Genomic DNA, 13,683 nt, shown 5'->3' on the forward strand with positions numbered 1-13,683 from the left:
TCTCAATGCAGCCTTGCTGAGCTGAAGCCTATTTTAAAATCTCGAGCAGTGGTGCTGCCTGTTGCCTGGAAACCTCCTCCCAGCCTCAGGCACTTACAGCCCAATCATAGCCATCGGCAGCCTTTATTTATTTCCCATCCAAAATGTCATTCCAGGCTTCTGGTTTGTGTTTTTGTTTGCTTGTTTTTGTTTGTTACTTAAAATGAAAAGACACAAAGTGTAACCATCAAACCCGGTGGCTTTCTGTGGGAACAGCCTGCCCGGCTGTCACCGCATTGCAGAGCTGGGAGCTGGCATCTGGAGCTCCCTGAGGTGCTGGCTCAGGGGGACACGGGGACCATGAGAGTGGGCTGAGGGGTTGGGCTGAGAGCCTGAGGAAGCCCCCCGAGGTCAACTGGTGCCTGCAGTGGTTCCTGTGCCTGGTGGCAGCCTCTTCCTCCAGGGCACAGCCAGACCTGATCAGCTCTGAGTCTCTGCCCAGCTCACACTTGTCCCAGGTTCCCCTTCCCAGTGAGGTTGTGCCACCCTGTGTGAGATCCACAGCTCAGCATTTGGCTGACTGGAGCAGCACAGATTCACCTTTAAAACCTCTTCTGTACCCTGGGGTCTGGGTTGTAGCATCTCCCTGTGCTCACAGGGGAATGGAGGAGAGTTCAACTTGGAAATCTCCCTGTCTTAAGGTCTGGTTTTATTTTTAATTCACCTAAACTCTGGCCATCTCAAAACCTTAATTGCTGACTTCAGTTACACATGGAAACTTTAAATGATTGCTCTTTCTGCTAAGTTAGTGAGTGTGATTGATCCTGATTGGAGAGAATAGGATGGATCACAGGAGCCCAGCTATGAGTCAATTGTGTTTTTGTCCAGGGAGTCACTTGGGAGAGCACTGGGCTAAAATAACCTGAAAGTGAGTAAAAAAGCTAAATGGAACAGCCAGAAGGTTTGTGTGTGAGGCATGGAAGTTGTTTCAGCTGTTCACAGGTTGTTCTTGTGATTTAAGTGATTTATTTTACAAGACCGAGAATATTTGTTTTACCAAAGGCAGAGCTAAAGGGGGCTTTGACTCAAGATGCTGTTGAACAAAGGTTTGTGTTTTGTTTAGCAACCTTACTGCAGGCACAGAGCAGTATGCAAGGCTTATCACATCATTTATTTTCCTCTTGACTTCATTTGAGTTTGACAGGCAGCTTAGGCTCTTCTCAGGGATGCTCTTGTCTCTCAGTCTTAGTGCTGGGACATTAAATTCCAATTGTCAGGAACAGACAGAAGAACCAGAGCCAAACCAAGGGCAGACATTTTTTTTCCATTCCCATCTTCTGTGTGTGCTGGTGGTTAAGAAAAACAATCAATTGCCAAAGAAATTGAGAGGGTGAATTAATTACAATTCATTCTCTGAAGTCTTGTCTCCTTGCTTTTCCATGGGTGGGTAAGAGCCTGAGGGGCTGCAGGGATGCTGGTCTGGTCCCTGCGTTCAGACATCATTTCTTAGTTGTGCAGAGAGGTGTGCATCTGTTGAAATTCCAAACTTTCCTGGTTTTAGCCACTAGAAAGGGAAATTCCCCTTCTGTCAGCTCCTCTTTGCTGGACTTAATGGCTGCTCTGCTCTGCCTTTCTGTCTAGCACAGGTCTCTGAGCTGCTGTCTCCTCGGATTTTGTGGTCTTAGTTCCTAAGCAAGGCCTCTACAGGTGATCAGCTTCTGTGGGGGAGGGAGGGAACAGAAGGGAGAGCAAAGTGCACACGGGGGAGGCAGGAACAGGAACAGCAGAGGAACAGTGGAAAGCTGTGTGCTCACAGATGGCAAAGCAGGAGGGTTCCTTGCCCTGCCTGTGCCACCGGCACCCCCAGCTCCTGAGTGAGCAAACCTCACTGCCTGTGGTCATAGCAAGGGGGAAAGACAAGAGCTCAGGGAAAAATGCACAGTCTGTCAAATGCTTGAGGGTTTGGGAAAATGAAATACAAAAAGAAGTTGAAGAGAAATGAGTGCTAAAACACACCGTGGTAGGTTTTCCTTTGCTAATCTCTCCCAGCTGCATGTAGCTGAAGCTCACACCAATGTTTTCTTTACTTTAGAGCCTGGTGGCTTGGTTCTCCCAGCTCCCCACAAAGATCAGTATTTCACACCCTCTCCTGTTGTTGGTGGTTGCTGGGGGGTTTGTGCTGTGGTGTGCCAAACACAATCCCTTAGGGGCACTGCTGGGCTTTGCAGTGCCCAGGAGGGTGGGGGATCTTGGTCTCATCAGCCTGATCTGCCATCTCGGTGCAGTTTGCTAATCTGGCTTCTTCTCCCTGGCAGAATGAAGAGAAGAGGAACCTTTCCCTGGGGGGCCATGTGGGCTTTGACAGCCTCCCGGATCAGCTGGTCAGCAAGTCTGTCACACAAGGCTTCAGCTTCAACATCCTCTGTGTGGGTGAGCATGGTCCTTGCGAACAGCCATGGGTGGGGAGGCTGGGAGCAGCATTTATTGAGTGTCCTGCTGTGCCACAAGCCTTGGCAGTGACTTCAGCAAGTCAGAAATGCCAAACTCTTAAAAAACACATTGAATCAAGCCAGGAGGATTTCTGTAATCAGTGGGTTATTGCTCATCATCTCTGCTGCAATAGCTCTGCAATAGGAAGGATCAAAGGAAGGCTGTATATAGCAAGTTAAGTGTTTCCATGTGCTAAGTGGGGTGCCTGCATGAGCAGCTTTTGCTGGATATGATGTCTAGGTAGATACAGTCACATGCACCATGGGCTGTGTGAGAGCTGCTGTTGGTAACTTGGTTATTTCTGAGTTTGAGCCTGCACCCCAAATCTGGGCACAAGAGGTTTGTGTCTGAGCTGTGCGTAGTCATTGCTTTCCAGGTGTCAGAGGGTGTGAAGCATGGTCATCTCTGTGCTTAGAAAGGGAGGGGGACTGTTCCTTACTGTCTTTAAAATAACCTCATTGTATTCTTGGCTTTTAATTTTGATATTGATGTGATCTAGCAGGCAATGCTGGCTGGAGTATTAGAGACCAATTCCTTTCAGTGATGAGATGAGCATCATTTCTTTTTTGGCTGGTTCTTGTAGAGTGTATGAGGTCTGAAGTATTGTAACCTGCTAGACCAGCAGAAATACAGCAGCTCCTACAGCTTTCTATAGACTGTGCAGTGAAGGATATTTCCTCAGATTTTGCCTCTCTTCACCCCCATGACCAGTAGGGCTGTGTATAGTGAATAAGGCGTTTAAGTGAGGCTCCTTCTAGGTCAAACTGGAAAATACCAGTCTTGTTTCATTACCAGGAACAGCAGTTCAAAGCCTTTCTGCTCGCAAACAGCTTGTCAGCCAAATATTCTGGGATAGAGGTTTTTGTGATGCGTCCCAGGTGTCCTTCAATAGCTACTAAAACTGTCCTCTCCACAGCTTCTCTAGTGCAGAATCCCAGGCAAAGCCAGGGGTCATGGAAAGGAAATCAGTGTGCTTTGCTGTGCTGCTGTGTTTTGTGTGATACCAGGAGACAAGCCCCAAGTGCTCTGTGTTGTTTGCATTAAACACGGGACACCTTCAGGAAGGCAGACACCTGTCTGTGTGACACCCGTGTGACACAGATCCATTCTGTCCACCAGCCATTCCTGGTGACCTTCCACAGTGTCCTTCAGTCCTCTAATTAACGTGCTCTGAAGTGGCAAATTCACGCTGCAGTGAGCTGCTGGTTTGTCCTCCCCAGGTGAGACTGGCATTGGGAAGTCCACGCTGATGAACACCCTGTTCAACACCACCTTCGAGACGGAGGAAGCCAGTCACTACGAGAGCGCCGTGCGCCTGCGCCCGCGCACCTACGACCTGCAGGAGAGCAACGTGCACCTGAAGCTGACCATCGTGGATGCAGTTGGATTTGGGGATCAGATCAATAAGGACGAAAGGCAGGTCTTGTGCCATCTGCTTGGTGTTTCTGCCTCGTGCTTAGACGTCAACTGCCTGCAGTTCCCCTTGCAGCGCTGCAGAAGTGTCTGTGTCTCTGGTAAAGGAGTCACTGCCTCTAGTGGTTCTGGGGACAAAGGGTAGAGGGTGAACAGCCAGAAAGAGAGGTCACAGGAGGTCTTTCCAGCAGAGATTGCTGTCCTCCAGGAGCGTGAGCTGTTAACCAGCTGTCCTCAGAGCAGGGTCAGGAATTATCTGTTCTGAACTTGTCTCATTTAACCACACAGATATCTTGTTCAAGCCCCAGGTAAAGGCTTTCTGGGATCCCAAGGTGTTTCCTTGGTCATGTTGCATTGCTGCAGTTAGACAGCTGAGCCCTGAAATCTGGGCAGAGTTTGATATGGGGCAGTAGTCATCTTTCTGTGCTCCACTGTCCCTAGACTTTGCAGTGCAGCCTCAAGACTCTCCAGCAACCTTTGGATTATAAGGTCTGTGTGTAAACCCCACACTTTTCCCATTGCAAAGCTGATTTGTTTGAGTCTTATAGCTCGTTTTTAAGTGATATCATGGAACGTCTCGGAGAATTCCTTCAGCCTTGAGACAGTTCAGATTTGTGCTGCAGTGGCTGGTTTGCTAATGGGATGGTTTTAGTTACAGGCCCATCGTAGAGTACATTGATACGCAGTTTGAAAACTATTTGCAAGAAGAGCTGAAAATCCGCCGGTCTCTGTTCAACTACCACGACACGAGGATCCACGTCTGCCTCTACTTCATCACCCCCACCGGGCACTCGCTCAAGTCCTTGGACCTGGTGACAATGAAGAAGCTGGATAGCAAGGTAGGGGCTTGGAGACTGCAGTCCCTCTTTCTGGAATGCTTCTGATTGTCCTGTGGAAGGTTTTGTTCCTTCTGTGCAAGTGCTGGACTCCTTCCTGTGTGGCAGCTGAGCCATTCTTAGGACTCTGGTAAAGCTTTGTCTGGCTTGGGGGTTGCTGAGGTCCTGTGCTTGTTTTCTCACTGACTTTCCTGAGAATGTCAGGGAAAGCCTGTTTCCTGTTGGTTGTGTAAATTCCAGTGTCCCTCTACTGTAAGAATCTTACGCAGATTAGCTGATATTTATCAGAGCCATCAGCTGCAGCTCTATTGCGTGTGCAGGTGAGGATTCCTTCCAGCTTCAGCAGTTAAATTGTGGAGTCCCCTTTGCTGTCCTGACCTGTCAGCAGGGACAGAGGGGCTGAGAGCCCCCAGAATTGTAGCTGTCCTAAGTGGTCAGTGCTGAGGAGACAAGGGCTGAGGAGAAGTGTTGGCTGTGTGTGCTGGTGCACAGGGAGTGTGTGAGCTGTCACTGCTGGCAGTGCCAAGTGATCTGGGTAGGAGATCACAGTATCTTCTTAAAGTGTAGATGTGGTGAAGAATTCTCAAAGTCAGGAATCCTAAAAGTGGGTGATGAGAGGGTCTGCTGGGGTTCTTTCTTTGTTGTGCATAAGCTGTTCTGCCTTAGGGGGCAGGGTGTTACCTAACCAACTACTTGCTTATATTCATGCAGCTGGGAGCAAGTTTCTGTCATAGTTGTGGGTGTTCCAGCTGGCTTCCACAGAGCTGCAGGAGGTTTCAAAGGTCACTAGTGGCAGCAGAATCTCTTCTTTTCTTCTCAATGATTTCCTGCCTTTCAGAGTATTGTTTTAGCAGCAGGCTGGTTCCTTTTAGGTGGCAGGTGCTGTTCAGCCAGCAGAGGGGCAGGCATGGGACCCTGCAGGACCTGGGGATCCTCTGGATTACACTGAGGGAGCACTCTGTTCTCTGGCTGTTGTTCACGTGCAGCTCTGTTGGACTTTCCTGCTGGGTTGAGTTCTCCTGTGCAGTCCCTGCTGCTTGCCCTGTTTTCCCTTGGCCCCAGGCCAGAGCAGGCACTGGCTTCCTGTTGCAGTGGGCTGTTTGTAGCTTTGGCTGTTACACTGACTTCATCGGGAATCTGAAAACTTTCCCTTAATAAACTTTTGTCTCTTGGTACAGTGCCAGCATTACATATTCCCAGAAATATTTTTGGAGGAAAGCTTTTGCACTATTCCCCTTGGTGCTGGTAGTCCCACAAAGCATTTCTCTCCTTTCCTTCTTATTCCCTACTTTTCACATCTCCCTGTGGTTGCCTTTAATGTGGTCCTTTGGTAGTACCAAAATAAATCCTTTGTGCTTGTGCACAGATGAAAACTTTGTGCACAGGCAAACTTTTTACATTTCCAAACTTCCACTTTAATAGCCCTCTCTGGAGTCATTTTACGCCTTTGTTCTCATCTCCCTTCTTGCCACAGCATGAGAACATCCTGGATTTCATGCTGTGGTGGCCTCACACAAGTGGGCACATGGAAATGAATAAGCAAGTGGAGCCCATTGATATTTTCTGGGCATCAGGGATTTATGTTGCATTTCTGCAGCGGTGTCATCCCAGGACGTGGGAGTGCTTCCCAGGCACTCCCTGAGGGCTTGTGCAGTGCTGTGCCCCTTTCCCACTCCAGATGAACCATTTGTGCTGGGGGCTGCTGTGTGGGCAGGGTGAAGGGGGGTGTCAGCACAGCCCAGGCAGTTCTGCCCTCTCAGTGGGAGCTGTGGGTGGTCACTGAGCAGAGGTGATGTGCCCTGGCTCGTGTGTGCTGCTGTGTGAGCACACCTGAACCTCCCTTCTTGAGAGCTTTGTGTGGCCCTTGTTTTGCAGTGGAGCCTGTGGAGATGGAAGGTACATCAGAGGCAATGCTGTGCTCTGCTGCTCAGCCTCTGGGACTGGTTTAACAGGGAGTTTGTAGGACTGTGGCTCAGTTCCACCTTTGCTTTAGCCCACAAGTGACACGATGTGTGGTCCTGGGCAGGCTTTTGGCTCTGTGACAGTTTCAATAACCAATCTTGCTTTTAGTGTAAAGTCTACAAAATCCCTTCTGGGTAAAGCTTTGTAAACAGAATCTTCCATTGTACTGTAAGACAATATCTGTTTGGCTGAGCTCATGGCCAGCTGTTATCTGGGGTATTTAGTTACAGCCAGAGAGCAGGAGCATCTGCACAAGTGCTTGTAGATGGGTGGAGTTTGGCTGGCTGGCTGCCAGTGGGAAGCACATAGGGCCTGACAGGTGTAGACTTCCCACTGGGTTTAACCTGGGACAAGGAGATAAATAATTGTGCATTTATATCAGATGAGAAGGTGATGTATTGATTTAAAACCCAGCCCTGTCAGGGGAAATGGGGGTGCAGCCAGAAGGGTCCTGGAGCTCACTGCTGGTCCTGGATGGTTTTCAGGCACCATGTGCTGCTTGAGCTGTGGCTGAGTGCCTGCCCTCTGAGAGATGACACATCCTAGGCAGGTGGGGATGCTTCAGGCAGCCTGTGCCTCAGCTCTTTGGCTTCCAAAGTAGGATTTGCCTGTTGGCTTCACTGCAGCTTGCATTCAGGAACAGTTTGGAGATGGGGAAAAATTCAGCTGTGTTTCACAGGGCAGAAGTGCCTACAGTCTTATTGCATCAGCAAAATTATTTTCTACCAAATGACAAGTTCCTGTAAGTTTTATTTTTGGAGATGAGAAGCAGCTCTGGTCAGAAAGACTTGAGAAGGAGGTGCATTTTTGCCTGTGTGCATGGAAGCTCCCTGTCCTGTCTGAAGCACAGACTTCCTCTGGTCATAATTCCAGCTCCAGCAAAGCCCTCCAGCACATACCCTGACAGGCAAGGGGACACTGCACCCCTGTCACATTCAGTGGTGTCACATGCCAGTAGTCAACTGCATGATTTTATTGCTAAATCTTCAGATAGGGAATATTACTCTTCCACCATAGGTACAAGAATGTTGCTCTAGGATTTTTCCTTCAACCCAAGATCAACATTATTTGTGTAAAAAGACTTGACAGAGAACCCTCATGTAGTTCTGGCATTCCTTCCTTTTATTTGGGTTTTAAAACCTGCTCAGCAGAAGAGATGGCTTTTCTTCTCTAGCTGGGTATGTAATAGTTTGTCACTAATCTCTGTGTCACAGGCTTGGCCTTGGCATGGAGGTGGGTGTGTGGAAGGTGCTGTGGGGAGGTAGGGTCAGACATGCAGCTCAAGTAGCATCTCATGTCTCACTGGTTTCTTTTTTCCAAACTCTTCCAACCCTTCTCGGTGTTGTGAAGGAATGAACCCATTCTGGACTCTGGACACACTCAAATGCCATATCCATCCCTCCCCAGTACTGATGTGGCTGTTGATTATTTGAAACATGACTTGTAAAACCCCTTTGTGTTGTGAACTCCGTGTCAGCAGGTGTTCACTGAGTTGCCTTTTCAAAATACAAGAAATCTGGTTGAGGGCACTCCAGCCAGCCTTGGTTTGTGATTTGAGTAGTGCTGAGACCACAGTGGTGACCACAGAGCAGAGCCTGTGTCCTCTGCTGCTAGAAAGCTGCTCCAGGCTCTGCACCCCTGCATTGCTGTAACCAGGGCTGAACTGGAGTCCCTTGGAAGGAGAAGGGGAAATTGCTTGGGCTGACTGAAAAGGGATGTGAGCCCTGAGCTGACCCTTTTTCTGTGGGAGATGGTGAATCCAAGTGTCCTCAGGTCTAGCAGGTCAGAGAGACACCCAGCTGTGGTCATGGCCCTTTTACCTTTGCAATGAGGACGTGGACCTGCTGAGCAGGGGAGTGAGCACTGGCCTTTGTCTGTGGGGGATGTTGTCCTTGGTGAAAGAGTCCAGGTCAGTGGCTGAGAAAAAGAGGAATTTATTCTCTTACATTTGCAATGAGTAAATTTAGACTATTTTCATTCAGAGTAAGTAAATGCTTTTGTGTTTAGTGAGTGCTAAACCACTAAACAGAGACTGGGAGGGGGAGCAGTGGTGTGGGGAGAACCCAAGAACTGTGGAAAAAACACTGACCTACAGAGAACTTGTGCTGGGAAAGCAAAGCTATTTATTTTAATAAAGTGGTTGCTGTGCATTTCAGCTCTGTAGGACAAAAAGCATTGGCTGTAGGGAAATGTTAGATGGCAAATCAGACTTTCCCCTTATTTGTCTGAGTTCTTGTGTTTCACTGCTGTGAATTTGGCTGCTGTTCAGACAGATGAGTTCTGCTGTTTGTTTAAGCAATGATTTCAGTATCACACGTGGCTTTTCTGGGCACAGCAGCATTGTCTAGCACAGGTTCCTGTGACAGATCCAGCCTCACTGTAGCTCTCTGAAGCATAATGAACCCCAGCATTCCTGATGGATGGGGGATGTGGCCCTTGTTTACTTTTGATCTTGGAAGGTGCTGGGCACAGGGACACCTCCACACTGTGCAGCTGGTGGGTGGCTTTGAAGCCCAGGTGGATGAAGTTGTGTAGGGTGTAGTGACTGCTGGCTGATGTGAAACCAAAGCTGAGTAAGAACACATGAAAATAAAAATGTCTGCTGTATGGCACGCTGCCCCTCTCTCCATATAACCCACATGGCACAGCCAAGTTGTCATCCTCACCAAGAGGCTCACGGAGTCCTTGGGGAGGGTCATCAGCTGCTGTCAGAGATCTGAGGAGTCCCTGCTCTTTCCACTTAAGCATGGGAAGGCTTCACATCAGCTCACTGTGCGTTTCACCCTCGTGCTTGTCTTGTAAAACATCCTGTCAGCACAGCCAGCGTGGAGGGTGACAGTTGGGATGTGACAGCTACACCTTGTCTGCCTCCCTCCTCGTGTGTGACAAAACACAGCGAGACCAGGGCTTTGATTTGCTCCTTGTGTGGCTTATCTGAAGTCGTGTAGCCGAGTGAGTCCTGGAGAACTCTTCCCTCTAGTGTTCAGCAGAGCTGGGCTGCTGCTCCTGTGTCAGCAGAGCTCCAGGGTGATTTTGGGAGGTGTAGAGCAGCCAGTGGGCAGGATTGGGGTCACCCCCAGGCTCAGCACAGCTGCTCAGCTGGGTGTTTGTCCTTCCTCCCTGCCATGTGCTCCAGGTGAACATCATCCCAATCATTGCCAAAGCAGACACCATCTCCAAGAGCGAGCTGCACAAGTTCAAGATCAAGATCATGAGCGAGCTGGTCAGCAATGGGGTGCAGATCTACCAGTTCCCCACGGACGATGAGGCCGTGGCCGAGATCAACTCTGTGATGAATGTGGGTAACGCTGCCACTCCCATCTCTGCTGCATGTTCTGACCACTTAAATTGCTGCACAAAAACACATCTGAGGGGCAAGTTTCATTGGGGATGTCCAGTCACTGAATCAGTGTCCTGGTTTGAAAAGGAAGGGAGTTTTTTGGGATGCTGGATGCTGTTGGAAAGCCCAGCTCTGGGTCTCACAGATGGCAAAGGCTGTGGCATACCGAATTAATTAAAATGTGGCTCATGTTTAATCTGGGGGCTCTCTGGAGAAACTTAGCTCTAGAATTTATTTTATTGAATTTTTGAAAAATGCTTTTCTCAAAATTAGTTTTGTCTGTTCTTAGGCTGCTTTGTGTTTGAGGAAGAAGGAAAATGTGAATAAAATGTGACAGTTAAGATTTACATTAGTCTTGTGACTTAAGGAGGCTGACCAGAGAAAACCCAATTTAAAGTAAAGAAGAAAAATCTTTAATCTCTGTTTTGTCTTTTTTGAAATTCAGGGGTCAAATTCAGACCTGACTGAACCACATGCAAAAACACTTCTAAGCTTCTTGTCTCCCAAATCAGACTGCAGCTGTAGCAGTAGGAACAACTGAAATGTTTCCATGTTAATTTTATAAATCAAAAGTAGCTTTTTCATCAAAATTACTATTTTCCTATGTAGCTGTTTCTGATTAAATGCTTTGTCTTTTCTTTTACCCTTCCCCCCACCTTTTTTTTTTTTTTAATTCAGTCATCAGTTGGTTTCTGGGTGGACTAGATACATGTTTTCACTCTAATAGTTCTTTTTTGCTGAAATCATGAAAACCTTGGAGGATTCACTCTTACTTAAATAATTGCAAGCTGTGTATACTGGGGGGAAAAACAGGACTCATGCTTGCTTGGCTTTTTTTTTTCCTCTTCCTCACTCCAATGAAAATATATTTGGCCACTTCTCTATGAGTTCCACACTTCTGGATCCATTTCTTTTTAAACATGAAGGATTTTGTCAGCCTCACCCCACTGAAGCACCCACTCCTTCCTTGCAGTCCCGAGGGGTGTGTCCTGTTTCCTCCTGTGCCTGCTGCCTGGCAGGCTTGGCGAGCAGTGGGGACATGCTGTATCCTGCACATGTCCCTTGCAGTGCCCACACACTCACTGCTGTGCCAAGGCCTGTGTGGATGTCCCTGCCTTTCAGCAAGGCAGGGAGTGCCCCACTCCTGGATTGTGCAGCCTGGCAGAGGGATGGAGTGGAGCACTGATGACCATGCTGTTCCTACAGTATTCCCCAGCTGGTGCAGCCCAGACAGCATTGCTGGTAAGCTCTGCTGTGGCCCCTCACCACTCTGTAGTAATATCCCAGCTTGTAGTAGAGATTGCTCCGAGTGTCAGAAATTGCAGGTTCAAAGAAGGGACTCAGGGAAGCAGCTCCTGTGCCTGGGTGAGGGGGAGCTAAGGGTCAGGCTGATCTCTGGGGGCTGTCCCATGCACTGAGTCCCTGCCCTTGGCTCTGTTTCAGGCTCATCTGCCCTTTGCTGTGGTCGGCAGCACGGAGGAGGTGAAGGTTGGGAACAAGCTGGTGCGAGCTCGGCAGTACCCGTGGGGAGTGGTGCAAGGTGAGGGGCCAAGCCCACCCCAGACCCTCCCAGCCCTGCCCTCCAGCAGCACCTCTGCATGAAGGTGCCCTGTGACAAGCAGTGCAGGCGTGTCCCCTGCAGCCTTGGTGGGTTGGTCAGTCTTTCCTTTGAGTTGCCATTCCTACAGCAGGTAGGAAGGTCAGCAGGAATTCCTGCATCCAGGGGTTGTGTTGTGCCCTGAGCAGGACAGCAGGCTCCTCAGGATGAGAGTATCTGGAGCCAGTCCTGTGTGCCTTGTGTTCCCCCACCACACCTGCAGTTTGCTGACGTGTCCCCTCCCTCTGTCAGTGGAGAATGAGAGTCACTGTGACTTTGTGAAGCTGCGGGAAATGCTGATCCGGGTGAACATGGAGGATCTGCGGGAGCAGACCCACACCCGCCACTACGAGCTCTACCGCAGGTGCAAGCTGGAGGAGATGGGCTTCAAGGACACAGATCCAGACAACCAGCCCTTCAGGTGAGTGGCCTTCACATCTAGCATCAGTTTAGAGTGAGGGTTTGGTACTGACAGCCCCAAAAAATGGAGGTTTGTAGGTAAATATACAGTGCTGTGCTGGAAAATGCCAGCGCTGGGTTTGAGCTTTGCAGCTGATTTGGATGTTCCCTTCCCTGCCTGTTTTTCCAACAGCAGACAGGCATGCATTTCCCCATCACTAACTCATCCGTATCCAGAGAGTCTGGATTTCATTTGCTTTCTTCCCCAGCCTCCAAGAAACATACGAGACCAAAAGGAAAGAGTTCTTGGGTGAGCTCCAGAGGAAAGAGGAAGAAATGAGACAAATGTTTGTTAACAAAGTCAAGGAGACAGAGGCAGAGCTGAAGGAGAAGGAGAGAGAGGTGGGTGTGCCAAAAATTTGCAAGGAACCCAAACTGCAGCCAGCAGGGAATCTGGGTCTGGGCAATGCATGAATCCTGGAAAGCACATTCCAGCAAAGCTCACCAGCCAAAGCACAAACACATCACTGGTTTAGGTGCCTCAGAAACTAGTCTTCCCTGTCCTGTGCCACGTGGAAGTACTGCTGCTGCCTGCGGAGTGAAAGCCAGTGGCAGGACCTTTAGGTGAGCATCCCTGTCACAGAGATTTGCCTCTTGTGGCTCACTGGACAGCAAAGTAAAGGGGGCAGCTGGGCTGGGGTGCCCAGTCAGAGTGAGTCTAGTGGAGCCCCAGTGTGAGGCCTCAGGAAGCAGCTGTGACTGGGGAGGAATTAAATGGGCCATCCTCAGAACGAGTGAGAAGCAAAAGATCCTGCAATGTCCCCAGTCACTGTGCAGAGCCAAAATCCCCTGTGCTCAGCTGCAGGGCTCATGCTGCCTCTGCTTTGCTGTGTGGTGTCAGGGACAGATGAATTTATTGTGTCTTCCCTGCTTTTGGTGGCCCTGGGTGCTGTGGTGGGGATTTGTGTGGGAAGTGTGACAGGGCTCCTGGGGCAGGGCTGGCACAGCCAAAACCAGCTGAATGCCATGCTCAGAGGGTCTGTCTCCTACCAGCTGCATGAGAAGTTTGAGCACTTAAAAAGGATACACCAGGAAGAGAAAAGGAAGGTGGAGGAGAAGAGGAGGGAGCTGGAGGAAGAGATGAACGCCTTCAACAGGAGGAAAGTGGCAGTGGAAACCTTGCAGTCCCAATCCTTGCAGGCTACCTCACAGCAGCCACTGAAGAAGGACAAAGACAAGAAAAAGTAAGTGTCTGAACTGGAGTCTTCCTCCTCAGCCCCTGGAAAGCTGGGAGTCTGCTCACATGCTTTAATGTTTGGTCAGTTGTTTAAACATCATACAGAGAAAAGGAGGTTTTGGAATCCTAACTCCCATCCTTTGATTCTTTGCTTAAAGCAGAGGAGAGGTGAGCCCCTCCTGTGCCCAAGCACTGCCCAGAGAAGCCTGGGCAGCTGGAGGTGGGAGGGTTTTGCAATTTGGGGCCATTCTCTAAGGGCTGATGGGCCCACGGGGTTCACTCTTGCCTCTGTGACAGCCAGCTCAGGTTGTGAAATGGGGCTCCAAGGCACAGTTCTGATTACAAGAAAATTCTTTTCCCCTAAAGGCAGAGTTCTTATCTTAGCTTGCTGCACATTAATTGACATTGCTGAAGCCAGCAGGAACAGGGG

The 13,683-nt window shown here is 49.3% G+C and overlaps 1 protein-coding gene across 2 annotated transcripts in view; it reads left to right on the plus strand.

Moving 5' to 3' along the window:
* Window positions 1-13,683, plus strand: part of SEPTIN8 (septin 8) — a 31,787-nt gene that overhangs the window by 13,901 nt on the left and 4,203 nt on the right. Inside the window, exons 2-9 of one of the 2 annotated variants that reach the window (XM_030229160.2) lie at window positions 2,295-2,409; window positions 3,690-3,885; window positions 4,535-4,721; window positions 9,817-9,978; window positions 11,464-11,560; window positions 11,870-12,038; window positions 12,286-12,418; window positions 13,070-13,260. In XM_030229160.2, the coding sequence (XP_030085020.1) occupies window positions 2,295-2,409; window positions 3,690-3,885; window positions 4,535-4,721; window positions 9,817-9,978; window positions 11,464-11,560; window positions 11,870-12,038; window positions 12,286-12,418; window positions 13,070-13,260 (1,250 nt within the window). The remainder of the gene's footprint in view (window positions 1-2,294; window positions 2,410-3,689; window positions 3,886-4,534; window positions 4,722-9,816; window positions 9,979-11,463; window positions 11,561-11,869; window positions 12,039-12,285; window positions 12,419-13,069; window positions 13,261-13,683) is intronic. The other variant, XM_030229161.2, reaches the window with a different exon arrangement.

The sequence above is a fragment of the Serinus canaria genome, chromosome 13 (assembly GCF_022539315.1).
Source record: "Serinus canaria isolate serCan28SL12 chromosome 13, serCan2020, whole genome shotgun sequence".
NCBI lineage: Eukaryota > Metazoa > Chordata > Aves > Passeriformes > Fringillidae > Serinus > Serinus canaria.